The sequence below is a fragment of the Argiope bruennichi genome, chromosome 8 (genome assembly GCF_947563725.1).
Source record: "Argiope bruennichi chromosome 8, qqArgBrue1.1, whole genome shotgun sequence".
Classification (NCBI taxonomy): Eukaryota; Metazoa; Arthropoda; class Arachnida; order Araneae; family Araneidae; genus Argiope; species Argiope bruennichi.
The window spans coordinates 85613749-85629599 of NC_079158.1; the positions used below are offsets into that span (position 1 = coordinate 85613749).

The following is a 15851-nucleotide window of genomic DNA, read 5'->3' on the forward strand; positions in this document are numbered from 1 at the left end:
TTTTTGAAGAAGAAAAAAAATTGAAGCGAAACTAAAAAGTATGAAACAAATTAATAAAAATATTTTCTGAATGAATATTTCAGAATTTTTTTTAATAATTACTCTGTATATAGTTTTAATATTTTTCGTTTAACTTTTGAGACTTTTAGGGGCGCTGTATGAAACAATTTTCTCGCCGTAAAAAAAATCATGGATGAAATAAAATGTTTTGTATCAGAAAGTATTTTTCTACTTAGACTTTTTTTGTAAGAAAGTGGTATATATTTATCCCCTTACCCCTCAAGAGATTTGAGTATTCTCCGAAACCCTTCCGCTAATCGACCCGATGTTTGTTCCATTTTGTTTACACTGAGAACATGAAACTTGTTTCTTGGACTATTTTCTTCAAATTCTGGAAAGTATACGTAACTCCGATAGTAATGAAAATATTTTCTGCTACTCTAATTTGGTGGATATCGTTTATTTTTTTGAACGATTCTAAAACAGCTGACCAATATCATTCTATAACTAAAATCTTACCATCCACCAACGTTTTATCATTGTAATTATTGAATTTTTATATAGATAGCATTTATTGTTGTTGTTGTTGTTGTTGTTTCTTATGGCACTTGCCACTGACAAGCCCGCTGTTACGAAGACAGCGATTTAAGCCTGAGGGGGACATCTCTTATTTTTTATAGAAGCGCCAACTAGGGCCAAGAGTACGACTTTGCTACTCACGCATCACTCATTCGCTTGCACAACCCCTTTGTACAAGAGGGCACATTCACACATCTCACAGATAGAACAACAGAAGAACAACCATGCCCAAACCGGGACTCGAACCCGGGACGCCCAGATCACGGGGAAGACGCGCTACCCATATGCCAGGACGCCGGCAGATAGCATTTAAAAGCTAATTAGTGAACATTAAGTTCATTGGAAAATATCACTTTAAAACGCTCGCCTCACCCATTTGTAAATTATGTACAAAGAAAATTAATAGGGACTATTCCTTGAATTCATTTAGTAACTCACGTATGTTCAGCACAATAAAGCATGTCTTGGAAAATACATGATAAGGTTTTAAAAGCAGTAGAAGATTGCAAACTGAAAAGGACATTAGGATATTCAGAAGGATTTAATTAGGATATACGAAGTAAATTTATTCAAAAAAAGAAATAATGAAAAACTATATATATACTTGTCGCCATTGGTGACCAGCCGGTTCGACGATCTTAATGCTCGGTAAAATTTTCAGCTAAATATTTTATGTAATTTGTCGTTAATAGCTTCTTCATCAAACTATTATTAAGCTTCAAATTTTGATAGTCATATAATTTACTCATACTATTAAAAAGGTCTTAAGCCGTAATGCGCAATGTATCTCTCTATTTTTCTGTCATCTGCCGAAAAATTACAAATTTAAATCAAAGTGGAAATGATTAAACTGCAATCAATATAAAATACATATTTTATGGAAACCACGCATTTTTTTCAAAGGAATACTGAAACTTGAATCGATCAGCATTTAAGTATTAAGTGCACTACAGTATAATTTTCATAATTTTTGTAGTATTTTAAGAAATATTCTACACAAATTTTCCAGACTTATTATAGATTTCGGTTTTTAGTTTTATTTTCAAAAGGATTTAAATGATGGTAATAACAATATTTTATTTTGTTTTGGTATAAATATACTTCAAAAAATTATGAAATCAAAATTTTATAGTCCTTTGGTCCTAAGGAATAATATTAAATGAAATATTCTTGACAATGCAACTTTTAAATAAGTAAATTAATGTTGTTACCTTCTGCTATCAAATATAACCGATTCATGAAGTTTTGAATAGAATAATTTAGAACAATCAACATTTTCATTATCTTAGGAAATCAGTCTTGAGAAATTTCGGGTACTGATTGGGGCATCATCTTTCAGATGGTCGATGAAGTGGTCTAATTTCACCCATTTTTATTGAATAGTGATATTCAAATATTCATAAATCAATCACTTTTAGCTATTGATTTAGTTGATTGGAATACAACTCTTTTCATATAAAAGAGTTGTATTCCAATATACGTTAAATAAAGCTGTTTTATTAAATTAATAACACCAATATTGTAAAGGATCATAGAAAGTTTTTCTTTGTATTTATTTTTTTATTAAACATCCTCTTTCATATGCATTTCATTTCATACGAACACGTGCTGAAAATTTCATCTTTATATGTTTAATTTGCAATAACAGTTGATTTATTTTTTAATTTGGGCTTTTGTTAATATAATGGTAACACGTTGATAAAAGCTAATTTTTTTCCCATTGAACTGTCACGTGCTCGTGCAAGTTAAATTTTATTTTTATTTTGCACGAAATAAATTGTTGGAAAATATGATTAAATTATTTAAAAATAAAAAAATCATTAAAAATGGTAATTTAATTTGTTGATATATATATATAATCTTCAATATGATGTAAAAATCAAATTTTAGCTGTAATAATTTCAGAGGTTATAACGGAAAAACATTAAAATTTCGCTTAATTTTTAATTAATTAAAAATTTGAAAAAACGCTCTGAAGGGAGCATTTCCGACCTCCAAGGTATACATGTGCCAAATTTGGTATCTATAACTCAAATGGACTGACTTGTGGAGCGCTAGTACACACACACACACACACACTGAGCTTTATTATAAGCTAGCAGACTCTGGCAACCAGATGGTTCGCCAAGATTAATGATCTGTAAAATCTGCAATTAAATATTTTATGCAACTTGGTCTCTTAATATCTTTTTCTGCAAAATGTTTTTCAGCTTCCGATTTTGATAGTTATATAATTCAGTCATACTATTATGTTTGCTTTAAACCGTTGTGTTCATTGTACTACTTATCTCTCTCTTTAATTTTTTGTCAGCGCTCATAAAATTTCAACTTTAGATTAAAGCGGAAATATTAAACTGCAATTAATAAAGATACACTTTTTACAGAAACCAAATAAGTCTTTTTTAAAAATATGAAAAGTGAAAAGACAGTCGTTCGGCATTAAATTTGTATGTGCATTGCAGAAAAATTTCCGTAATTTATACAATATCTCAAAGAATTACTCAACAAAAATTTCTCTGATTGATCGTAAAATTCAGTTTTTAGTTTTACTTTCAAAATATTTCAATGATGTAAATAAAAATATTTTATTTTATTTCAGTCAATAAATGTACTTAAAAATTATGAAGTTTAAATTTTACACAGTCTTTTTGTGCTAAAAAAAATCATATTCTGCGAAATACGCTTGACACTTCGATTTTTAAATAAATAAATAAACATTTCTAACTTCTGCGATCAAATCTGACAGATTTATGAAGTTTTTATATATCAATTATAGAAAATTCAACATTTTCATAATCATAGTACAATCACTGTCGGGAAACCCTGGCAAAAGATTAGCGTAACTTAAAGAGACGGTCGACGAAGAGGTCTAAAATCGCTAGTTTTTATAGAAGAGTGTTATTTAAATTTCATAAATTAGTCAGTTTTAGTGATTGATTTAGTTAATTGTAGTTCAACAGCTTTTATTTAAAATATTGGTGTTTCAAGAATATTTTATTAAATATGATTCAAAGAGCAGAGGAACTATGTAAAAATTTAAAATTCGGAATTTATCGGAGCATTTATTGGCTCAAGTTACATAAAATATAATTATTTAGTACATTTAGACCATTTTGTTCGCAGATGTATGACCTAAATTAGGTAATGGGCGCTGATAAGAGTGATTATCTTATATATATATATTAAACCATGTTTTGCCTTAAATTAAACTGCTTTATTGAATTAATAATGTAGATATTGTAAAAGAACATAAAAAAAAAACTTGTCCTCCATTTTCCTCCTTATTTCAAATTTTTTCACTTCATACAGACTCGTGCTGAAAATTACATTTTTATATATTTAATTTGAGATAATAGTTGATTTATTTTTTTAATTTAAGATTCTGTTAATGTGATGGTTATACGTTGATAAATGCTAATTTTTTTCCATGCTCGCAAATCGTGCTCGTGGAGATTAAATTTTATTTTATGGAAAATAAATTGTTAAAAAATATGGTTAAAATATTTTTTTAATTCATTAAAAATAAAAATTTCATTTGTTTTTAAAAACTATTGGTATCATTAAAAAGATAATTGTTTGGACTGCAATTTGACGTAAAAATAATTTTTGTGCGATAATATTTTTGGGAGTTATAGCGGAAAAACGATGAAATGTTCATTTTTAATTAATTAAAATTCTCATTAAAAATTAAACAAAATCGCTTCTAGGTGCACATTCCTGGCCTCCAAGGTATATACATATCAAATTTGGTAACTGTAGGTCGAACTGTCTGGCCTAAAATATATATATATATATATATATATAATACTTATACACCTCTCAAAATTCAAGAATAGGGATAAAAATTCCTAACATCACGGAATTTTCTCCAAAAATACCTACGATTCCCTTTCCTAAATCAACCCGCATCAAAATAACTTCAAATAAGAATCTCTTGGCAATAGGACCAAAGAAAAATTTCTTGCACTTTCATTTTTGTGTTCTAATGCGAACAAAAGAGTGCCCCGATGTATAGATCAGTCCATTCCATTGAAAGATAAATTGAATGTGCTAGACAAACATTAAAAAATTAGATGTAAGATTTCTATATAATGCTTAGTCATATCTAATTATAAAATTAGATATAATATTTAGGTACATATAATTATTGAATTAGATATGGCATATATGTTTCTTGCATTTAGAAAAAAAATTTTAGAAGCATCATTTTCCGTAATTGAATGGAGATTTTTAATTCATATATCCATTGTTATATTAATATGTATTATGAAATTTCATGTTTCTTTTAATTGCTAAGTTTATAAATGTAAAAAAAAAGTGATAATAATCGGATACTCATCACAAAAAAATCAGGATATTGTATAATTTGAGAAATAATAAAAATATTTTTGGAAAAGATTAATTGAGGTAAATAATATTTTCAGCTGCTATTCATAAATAGAAATGTGTATTTATGTAGCATTCGATCATAATTAAGTCCAAAATATTAATTTATCTATGTCATAGCTTTAAAATGATCCTACCGATCCTCTGTTCTTACCGATGTTGAAACTTATTATTTCCTTTATGAAACAATAGATGGCAGCACCAGCTAAAGAGCGAAGATTTGTTCTTTTACTTTTTGTAGATTTAAATAATTGTTGATAAACAACGAGTTAAATCTTAATTCCGTGGAATCTTTGAGAAAACATGAGTTCTAACATGTATATTTGAAATCAGCATTTGCATTTTATGGAATGCGATTACTGATATTCTATTTTGTATCAGAAATTATATTTTACGAAATATAATATTCACAAGGAAAAAAAAATATTAACAATAGAATACAGCAATGCAATTATTTTGAAAATAATTTATTCCAAATTGCTTATTATTAATTATATATATACAGTGTAAGAGTAATTATCTTCAGTTGGGAATCTCAAAATTAAAAAAAAAAAACAGCAAAGGCTTTAATTATTTCATATTCTGATTAAATGGAATTGTAATGTATTTTGGTAAAAGGCTTATTTAAAGAATCGAAATTATTTATATGAACTGAAATTCCTAAAAATATATTCATCTTAGGAAAATAGAAAATTAACAGCTTTATTATTCAATCAATTTAATATAATATTTCTTAAAAAAGGAATGCTCATATTGCTAATCAAAAATTATATCTTCTACTGTGCATACAATAGTATTTACAATAATGTCTTCTATTGCAAAAAATTATATTTATATTTCTTATGCATGCTTAGTCATAATTTGATTAAATATAAACATCTAAAGATCAACTGAAATATAAATCTACATATTCTCCTTTGAGAAAGATATCGATATTTTGTTCATCGATACACTGATCTTAATCAAATTCATAAAATTTATGTCAGCCTTCCACGTATAAAATCAGTTTTGATTTAAAATTTAAAAATCAACAGGGAAAATTAAAAACAAACTGTGATCATTTTATTGGAAAATAAATTTATTAGTCAGAAGATTAGAATATTTGATTGGTCTAAATTTTATTTGATTTCGGAGGATTTTTTACTTCGATTGTAGAAATTCGTTTCAAAAATGCACTTTATTTATTACATAATTTAATGCTCTTATTTATTTTTTCACAAAAATTATGAAAATGAAGGATAAAATTTTAATTATATTTAATATTTTTTAATCAAATTTCTTAGAAATATTAAGTAATCCTCCTAAGCCAAATTTCTTAGAATAATTAAGTAATTAATGCATCATTAATTTCCATTATCTTAATTAAGAAAAATTAATTGAGGTTAATCAAATCCTAATTTATAAATTATATATTTTTTAATTCAGAATTTTTAATACTTGTTACAATTAAATGATTTATGAAATGTACTGTGAATAAAAATCTTCTTTCTAGATGATAGAAAAGAAGATCCAAGAAAATAAATTGAGATCTTTATAAACAAAGGAAAAATTTAATTTTTAGTGTGCAAATTTTCTTTATTGAACTATGCACCATTCACCCTGTTAATATATTAGAATATACAGCTTCTTCAAATAATTGTATATATGAGTGTCAGTAGGTAAATAGTAGCTACGATGCAATCACTATCAAAATATGATGCTGTTTAAGTAATTTAAAAAAAAATGAAATGAAAATTCATTTGAATCGCCAACTGCGGATTTATGATGTTAAAAACAATGAATGGAAGCAATATATACGATGCTGTTGTAATTGCATCTATCGATTAATAAAAACTTATATTTTTGATAGAGAAATTTTTCTTTGAGATATGAAGTGGAGGGAAAAAAATACTATTTTTTTGCAAAGCCATATCTTAATTTTTGAAAATGAAATATGATTTTAATTTCTGCCTGCAGTCAAATTTCCAAAAGTATTTGAATTTTCTTGTTTAAAATTCATAAAATGCTCTATTTTGAGTCATTTCTAAAATTTTTATAACTAAATAATACAATATGATAAAATTTTATTTATAAATAATCATTATTAAATTTTATTATCTCTGTTGCTCAGTATAAAAAATGCAGCTATGCATAATGCTTCAAATTTTTTTATTAAATGTCAGAAGAAGATTTGCTTGTTTAGTTTTTCACTTTTATTTCTCGATTCGTATTGATTAAACAAATATCTCTTAAAACTAACAGCAGATGGCGCCACTAACGAAACCTTTGGAAGCTAGCAGTTTCGTAGCCGTCGCTAGGACTTTCATCTCAAATTAAGAGCATTTTGTTTTCATTATCATCTTTGCTGAAATTCTTATGAGTTGAAAAGGTAATAAATTCTTTATATAGGTTGTAAAATAATATTATTTTACTAACTATATAAAGGAGAATATTATTTTACTACTTATCATCACTAAACCTACACCAATTTTTAAACATTCAAAAAAAGATTTATTATTATTATTATTATTTTGCAATCACTTATGAATAAAGCTGGATGTTTTCATGTCAGATGCAAATAGAATACCACCAAATATATATTACTGAAAGAAATAATTCGCTATTTCTTCATTAAAAATCAAACCTTCTTTTCTTATCTTGTAAAATTTGGAATTAATTCTGTTGGTCCACAAACTATATTCATTTTATTTAAAATATTTAAAAAGGTAAAAAAAAGGATCTAATCATTCAACTCAATTTTAATATCATAAAATAATCTATTCATTCAACTCAATTTTATTTTAAAAACAAGTCAAGAAAAATTCAGATGTCTCATTTACTATCTATTTTTTGAGTCTATTAATGTAGTCTATTACTGTAGTAACAAGCAGAATTAAAATTAAAATTCGAAATATAAAATATTTCATCACTACTTTTATCAGAAAAGATAAAATATATCACCATGAACGAACTTCCCTTACTATCTATTGAACACTATGGAAACAATTCAGTATTTTAACAAGTATCATGATTTGGCTTAATTAACTGCTTACTTTAACAAACTTTTAAGGTATTTATTATGAAAATGCCTTCATTTATTGATACATCCATTATAAAGAAATATCATATTTCGTTCACATTATCTAGTAAAAAACCATAATAGATGCATAATTTATAACTTTTTTATGTAACTTTTGTCATTTATTTTACAATTTTTGGTTTTATCCGGTCATAATTCGAATTTGAATTACTTATGATATAATACCAGATCAATTCAAATTCTAATAATAATTTAATTAATTTTAATTAGTTCATGCAATTTTATGAATCCACCATGATAAATAAATGTCATTTAAATATTCTAGAAAGAAACTAGATCTCTGGGAATATTAAATAATGATCTTCTGTGCCCTTCAGGTTTAAGAAAGCTTACACTAAATTTATTTTATATAAGGAACTCTTCAATCAACAAACTCTGATGAAGATGTTATTTTCTCTTCAGAATTTTATTTTTGATATGCGCTAATATATACTCTTAAAATTTTCCAAATTAAACTCAGCTATAAGTATATTTTCCTTTTGGTGTTTATTCACCGTCCTAGCATGCAATATGAACGCTCAAATTGTAATTTTGAACATTAAAGGTTTTTGATTATGCCTTATTAAATTTATAAGACTACGATTATCTATTGCTATCTACATTTGGAAATTACAAATAAATATTATATAGGGTTTCTCCTATATGATTGTACATTGAAAGACATTAATATTAATAAAATTAATTTCAAGTTTGCAGCTTGCTGAATTTCTAAAAAAAAATGATTAAATAATTTGAATCTGATTTTATGCAGATAAAGAAATATCCGGGAATCATATGTGTTTGTGCTCGTTATTTTTGCAAAAATAATAAAAGTACCATATTTCTTAACAAGAAATTCTTTGTTTTTACTATACCAGTAAATATTGAGTTGTTGAAATAATAACATTAATTAATTATAGATTTTATATTATTTTTTGAATTGAGATATATAATGCTGTAAATCGTATATTTAAATGATTTCAGTTCTATTAAATTAAATAATACATTATTGAAAAAATTTCAACAGAAAACTCATATATATATATATATATATATATATATATATATATATATATATATATATATATATATATATATATATATATAAAACTATTTTAAGTAATTTTAAGAATTTCGTGTAAAATAAATGTGGATGAATGAATTATTTTGTTTGAACTTTCTAGCGGTGAGAATAATAAATTTAGGCTGTTGTGTGTTGAGTTGTCATGACAACTAGTTTATAAAAGCTATTTTCTAAAAATTGCAAAACAATATATTTTCTTTTTATGTTCTTTCAAATTAAAGATGGCAATATGTAAGCAAATTAGATTTTTTAATATTTTCTTTTCTTTTCACCAAGTATTTATTTGCAGGTATATTTCTAATATTAAAGCGCAGAAAATTCTTCTTAGAAAATTAAGTCAAAAGATTTCAAACATGCGAAAATTTTATTCCTACTTATGACAACATTTTTAGAATGTAATATATATATATTTTCATATTTTATTCCCTAATTATCCAGTTTTTAATAATTAGGTAAATCGTAAAATATGAATTTTCCAACATTAATTCTAATGTCACGAAATATCTTTATTGAACACTTGTAATGCAAATTTTTTATGATGTAAAGTATCACTTAAAATAATGTGTTTTAGAAGAAATTTTTTCCTTTCTTACCAAATGTATTTATAAATATCTTTTACAATATTGCCTCTTATCTGTATTTTAATATAAATGTATTTATAAGTTTTCAAAAATTGCTACTTTAACTTATTTCGAATTTAATAAATATTCGGCTCAGAAATCATTATATTTTTGAAGTGTAAAAATAAATAATCTAAGTTGTGTTAATTGAATTTTCACTGCGGGTCATAAAGTAAAAATTCTAATTATGTAACATCATTTATCTTCTTTGAAAATATTCAAAATAATCAAAAGGGAAAATTGCAATTGGTTTGATTGTCAGTTTTCAACTTAAAAATAATTTCATATTTACCTTCCAGTTATATCTTCTTCTTAAGTAATTAATTATTTAATACTTCTCTTTAATGATTACAAATTGGGATCACTTAACAAATCAAATTTCATTTGAAAAATAATTAATGTTTTTATGATTCATTTTAATTATTACTAACTGTAATAACTTATTAAATTAAATTTCCCTAGAAAAATAATATCTGCTCTTCAAGTAATTAATATGTTTATTATTCATTTCAGTTATAATAAATCCTTATCACTCATTAAATGAAATTTCAATAGAAAAAAGCAAAAACTTGCAATCGGTATTTACTTGAAGGCAATTGTTGTTTGCTTACGCAAAAATCTCTTTTCATTATTTCATTTACACTTTTATCTTTCTAATTAAGATTGGAATAATGCTTTGAATAAGAGTCCAAAACACATTTGATTCTTTTAAAAATTAACTTAAGCTTAATAAGGAATCTTGTCAAAAACGAAAAACACAACAATCACGCACAAGATGCTTTTCATTGCTTTCGTTGAGGTAATTACGTCAATTATTTAAATTACTGGAATTGCTTTATTTTCTCTTAGATTCTCGCGCCGCTCGTGTTAATACTTTAATAAGCCTTTACCAACCACTGGCGAATTTCGCAGACCCCCAGAGAAATCTCGATAGGCATCGCATTGCGGGAAACATTTTTTTACATTTGCTTAATTAGCTTTAATTAAGGTCTTGGCAACAGTTTGGACTTAATATGAGCCTGCCTCTCCCTCCACTCTTTTCCTTCAAGTATCTTCTTCCTTGAAGCAGTTAAGTATGTAGCAACGGGCTGCTTCAAGTAATTAGGTGACAAAATGATGAAGCTACAAAGATGGATTGTCAAGAGAAAAGAAGGATACTGCGTCACAACTCAGAGCTATGATTCAGAACGATTTTTATTCCGCGAAAACAAATTAAGGTGTTTTGTTGCTTTAATTTTGGCATAGTTAAAGAACTGCTGGAAAGAGAGATAATGATTTTGAATTACAGTGTTTTAGTTTTTAGCCTCAGTTTGCAAGCAAAGAAGTGAGTATCAAAATGTGCCAAGTTAATTAGGAAGGATACTTGAATTATAATAATGATTACAAAAGAATAATTATACGCCTGAGAACACTTGGCTTAGGATTAAATTATTTCGAAAGTGTGTATTTTTATTTGATACATCCCTTACTGAAAGGTAAAAGTTATTTTACATTTTAAATTGAAATATGTTGAGTTTCATTTTATTTATTACACACACACATATATATATACATACAACACAAATATACATATATATGCATATATATTAATATATTTCACGAGTTTGATATGCATTGTTGGATATATTTGATTTAATTGTTAATTTGACAACAAAATCTTGTCTCAACGTTTTAATCATCTGTCTTAAATTGCAATATTTACAAATAACCTTCCTTTTTACTACGATGCATTAAAGTCCTAATCGTCTAAATGTTGAAAATGAAAAAAAGTGACGAGCAGCAAATGACTATTCAAATTTTTGTGTGGAATAACAACTAATTGGTCTTCCGAACTGTTTTATGAGTAAAGATGCCATTTTGATAATTTTGCAGTATTTAGTTAAGCTAAGTTTTATATCATTCTTAACCCACAGACTAATAAATCGAAAAAAAAGTTAACATTATTTTTTTTTTGTCTTTAAAATTACAAAGGGATTTTGCTTTTAAATTTAATAAAAAAAAATATTTCCTTTTAACTATTTACTATCACATATCAAGTGATGAATTTCTTTAAATTTTTTTAAAAAAAGAAACTGTTACTATAGTTATAATTATGATAAGAATGTTCCATGGAATATATATGTTCATGAAAGAATATGTTCTGAATTATTCCTTCTTCCTGAATTCATTACCCTTGAACGTAACAGTTTTACAACAAATAGAAATATCACCACTAGAATTAATGAACTTCATAATTTTCCAACAAATAAAAAATCAAACTTATTCATTATTTATAAATTTACTGAATATAAATTAAGCACTTGATAATCAATTAAAACAACTATCGTTCTTTGAGAAGAAATTCTTTTTATTATATGTGTTTTAATCTCAGAACATATAATTGCATAAAATAAAATCAAGATAACGAACATCTTTTCTTTCTATAAATATATGTTTCACTTAATCCAAACAAACATTAAAAAGAATAATTTGGCCTTAATAATCTCTAATAACAGCCACAAAATCACTTAAAAGTTCCCCTTCTTCCGTTTAGGGCTTGCTGTGTTTTTTGAAGACCATTTATGTTCAATATTCCAACCGTATAAAAAGAGGTCATTAAAACAATTTCACTTCCCGAAATACCTATAAATATCTTTAAGAACGGTTTAATGCTCATTTGCGTGATCCATGTCATTTAGTGTTTGCAGTAGCAATATCTTTTTTTATGAGATATATATTTCTAGTTCCGACGTCCATAATATTTAAGGTGCATTAAAACGTGTATGGCACAGCATTAGGACAGCTTTCTTTAATGGATGCTATTTGTACATCTCGCTCTCAGACCTTATATTAGATGTGAGTTTCAGGTTTGGAACTCATAATTTCTAGATTTTAAGAAGTGGTATAATTCTAGGGTTGGGATATCCAGCTATACATTTGTAGCATATTTCCATACTTTAGAATAAAACTTTTAAAATAAAACATTCTTCATAAAGTGGGTGGTATGAAATTATATATGACGCATACCTTTATTTCAATGAATGAATAAAAAAAGTATTGCGTTAAATGGCTTAAATTTTTCGTCTTTAAGAAGACTGTGGAATTTTTTAAACAAAAATAGTTGGTCCATAAATAAGAATGCTTAAAATGAATTATACCATACCTTTGCAAGAATGTAAATTTTCTTTTATAGGGAAAAATTTCGAATGTGGTACAGGTTCGAATGAGATTTTCTTTTACACATAAAATTTTCGAATTTATTTTCGTATTTCTGAGTAAAACTTTCAAAATGAAGCATTATTCACAGAGCGTGTGGTATGGAATGATGTATGACGCATATTTTTATTTCATTGAATGAATAAAAAAAGTATCGCACCAAATGGTTAAAATTTTTCGTCTTTAATAAAGTTATGGAATTTTTTAATAAAAAAAATTGGTCCATTAACAAAAACTTTTAAAACAGATAAACTATAAGTCTACAAGAATTTTAATTTTCTTTTACAGGGAAAAATTTCGAATGCAGTCAATATGAAGAGAGCAAAAGATGGTCTTCAGATAGAGAAAGAGTAGTTTTAACTTAGAAGAAATGAGACCATTCCATTAAAGGTATTTTATCTATACTGAGTTTTACAATATATATATATATATTTTAGAATAATGTTACTTCAACAACTTCAAATATTATTAATTTTCAAATAGTATTTGATTATTAATTGCTTAATTTATTGTTGATATAAATTTTGCAATTAATCAAATTAAATTAATGTCATTAGATTAATTACAAAATTCTTATCAGAATAATTTGAGATATATATATATATATATATATATATATATATATATATATATATATATATATATAAGGAAACTTGGTTTAAAACGGCAGACATGTCTATTGCGTATATTATCTTGGTTGCTTAATGTTTTATTAGAATAAAAATATCATATATAAATAACCTTAGCTAGATACATTAAATTTACATTTCTGTATACGAAAACAAGATCTTGAACAAATAGGGATGAATTCATTTATGTAAATAACCAAGTAACACGTACTAAAATAATTAATAACTTTCAAATGATTCTATACACGGCATGTTAAGACAGGATATTTAAATTTTTAAAAATAAACATTATTGAGGGAAATCTATTATGGGAATTTAATTGTATTATATTTAAGAAAGTGCTTTGAAAAAAGTGTAGGCATGTAGTATCAAAAATTAGACATTATCATACAATAATATATATATATATATATATATATATATATATATATATATATATATTAGAGTAGACAAAATATTATCTTGGGCAAGTAAAGCCCATTCACTTAGTACCAATTTCAGTACTAAAAAGAACAGTATATTTTCTTGAATTTAGGTTTGAAAAACCAATTATGTAGCTTTCCAAATTATTACAGAACTTTTAAAATTTGAAGGTTAGAAGTATTTAATGATTTCTACATGCTTTACGAACAGGATATATAATAAAACATTAAGCATTTGATATCAAAGAATCAGATTTTAGTTCTGTGTTTTATACTAAATCAGTACTACTGATCATGTAAAGATGAATTTTTATCTATTATACAACTTTATCAAAGTTAAAATATATATATAAAAAAAAGCATTGTTTTTTGACTGCGCATTCTAAAATAATTAACGGGTTTTTTCCGTTTTGCTTATTATGGATTTCATTTCATATTTAAGCTAAAATTACGCTATTTATTAATACAGATTTTTTTTGCAATGCTTGTAGTTTTCGGGGGTTTTCTCACAGAAAATGATTTCTGAAATTTTCATTTTTGGTAAAATAATCTATTTTTCATTAAAAGATGTGGAAGTACCTGTTTTTTAATTTGAAATTATGTCAAAATTTCTTTGCATGAAATAAATCTGCTGCAAATGATCTAGACCGTATTATTTTGTTTTTCTTAAACCAGTCTATCATAATTCTTGATGGTTATCTTTGTTTCATACCTGCTTTCATTTTATGTCAAATTAATTAATTCATATATTTGGCATTAAATAATTTAATTATTTGAAATTAATTAATAAGTTAAAAATGTAAATTAGATAAAAAAAAAGTAAATTAATGAATAAAGATTTATTATCACCAATGATATTTCTTAAAGACTTTACAAAATATATATATTTTTAAAAATTTTGATGTAAAACTATTAATATTTCTTTATCTTACAGGAAGAATTTTCCATAAGCTGTCAGTGATCCAGATGAAGTTTTTTAATTGGAAATCGGTGCTAATGAATGAATGTAAATTAACTGAGAGGAAAATTGAGTTTTGTGTGTACATATACAATATTATTTGTACATAATTTTTGTGAATAAAAATATTGATATACAGACATACTCACTTATATATTTTTAAAATTGTTGAAAATAAGTTTTAAAAAGTTAATTTAGTAAGTTTTAAGTATAAAGTTTAATTTTATCATTTTAAGTTTAAAGTTTAATTTTATACATTTTAAGTTTTTATAAGTTTTAAGTTTAAGTTCTATAAGTTTTAATTTTTTATAAGTTTAAAGTTAATTTTATAATAAAAACTTATAAGTTATAGTTTTTTAAAATTAAATTAGTTGAAAATAAGTTATTTTATTCATGTTTAATAAGAAATACAAAATAAACTATCCACTTATTTCTGAAAATTATGTAAACCATCTACATATGACAATTTAATATTCCAAAATTAAATGATTAAATTTTGGCATTAAATGCTAATGGAATCGAATAATGATTAAAAAATGTTGACAATTAAACCTGGTTTAATGATTAAAACATATTTTTATGCGAATAGGCTAATCTGGGTTCAAAACTCTCAGAAGACGTTTCCCATACAACAGAAAGATATAAAATTATTCTTTAATGTTCTTACCCAGGCGTTCGCAAAAGTCAACACTTGATTCACACAAAACTTGAGTTACACCTGATTATTACATATTGATATCTATGAATCTTATTTTTCAAGTATATTAAATGCATTACAAAAATTCATTTCATTTAACATGCAATTAATCTGAAGAATGAAAAAAAAATATCATGTAATCAGTGTCGTAGTATTGCAAGAAATTCTTGCAAAAAAAATTTCGTTATAAAATCCATTTCCCAAAACTTATTAATGACGTATA

General features: G+C 25.2%; 1 protein-coding gene across 1 annotated transcript in view; it reads left to right on the top strand.

Annotated features, from left to right (window-relative positions):
* The window catches only part of LOC129981637 (cell adhesion molecule Dscam2-like), a 506908-nt gene extending 491855 nt beyond the window's left edge, over window positions 1-15053 (top strand). Inside the window, exons 26-27 of the mRNA XM_056092554.1 lie at window positions 13211-13312; window positions 14908-15053. Coding sequence (XP_055948529.1) covers window positions 13211-13287 — 77 coding nt within the window. The 3' untranslated portion in view covers window positions 13288-13312; window positions 14908-15053. The remainder of the gene's footprint in view (window positions 1-13210; window positions 13313-14907) is intronic.
* The last annotated feature ends 798 nt before the right edge of the window (window positions 15054-15851 follow it).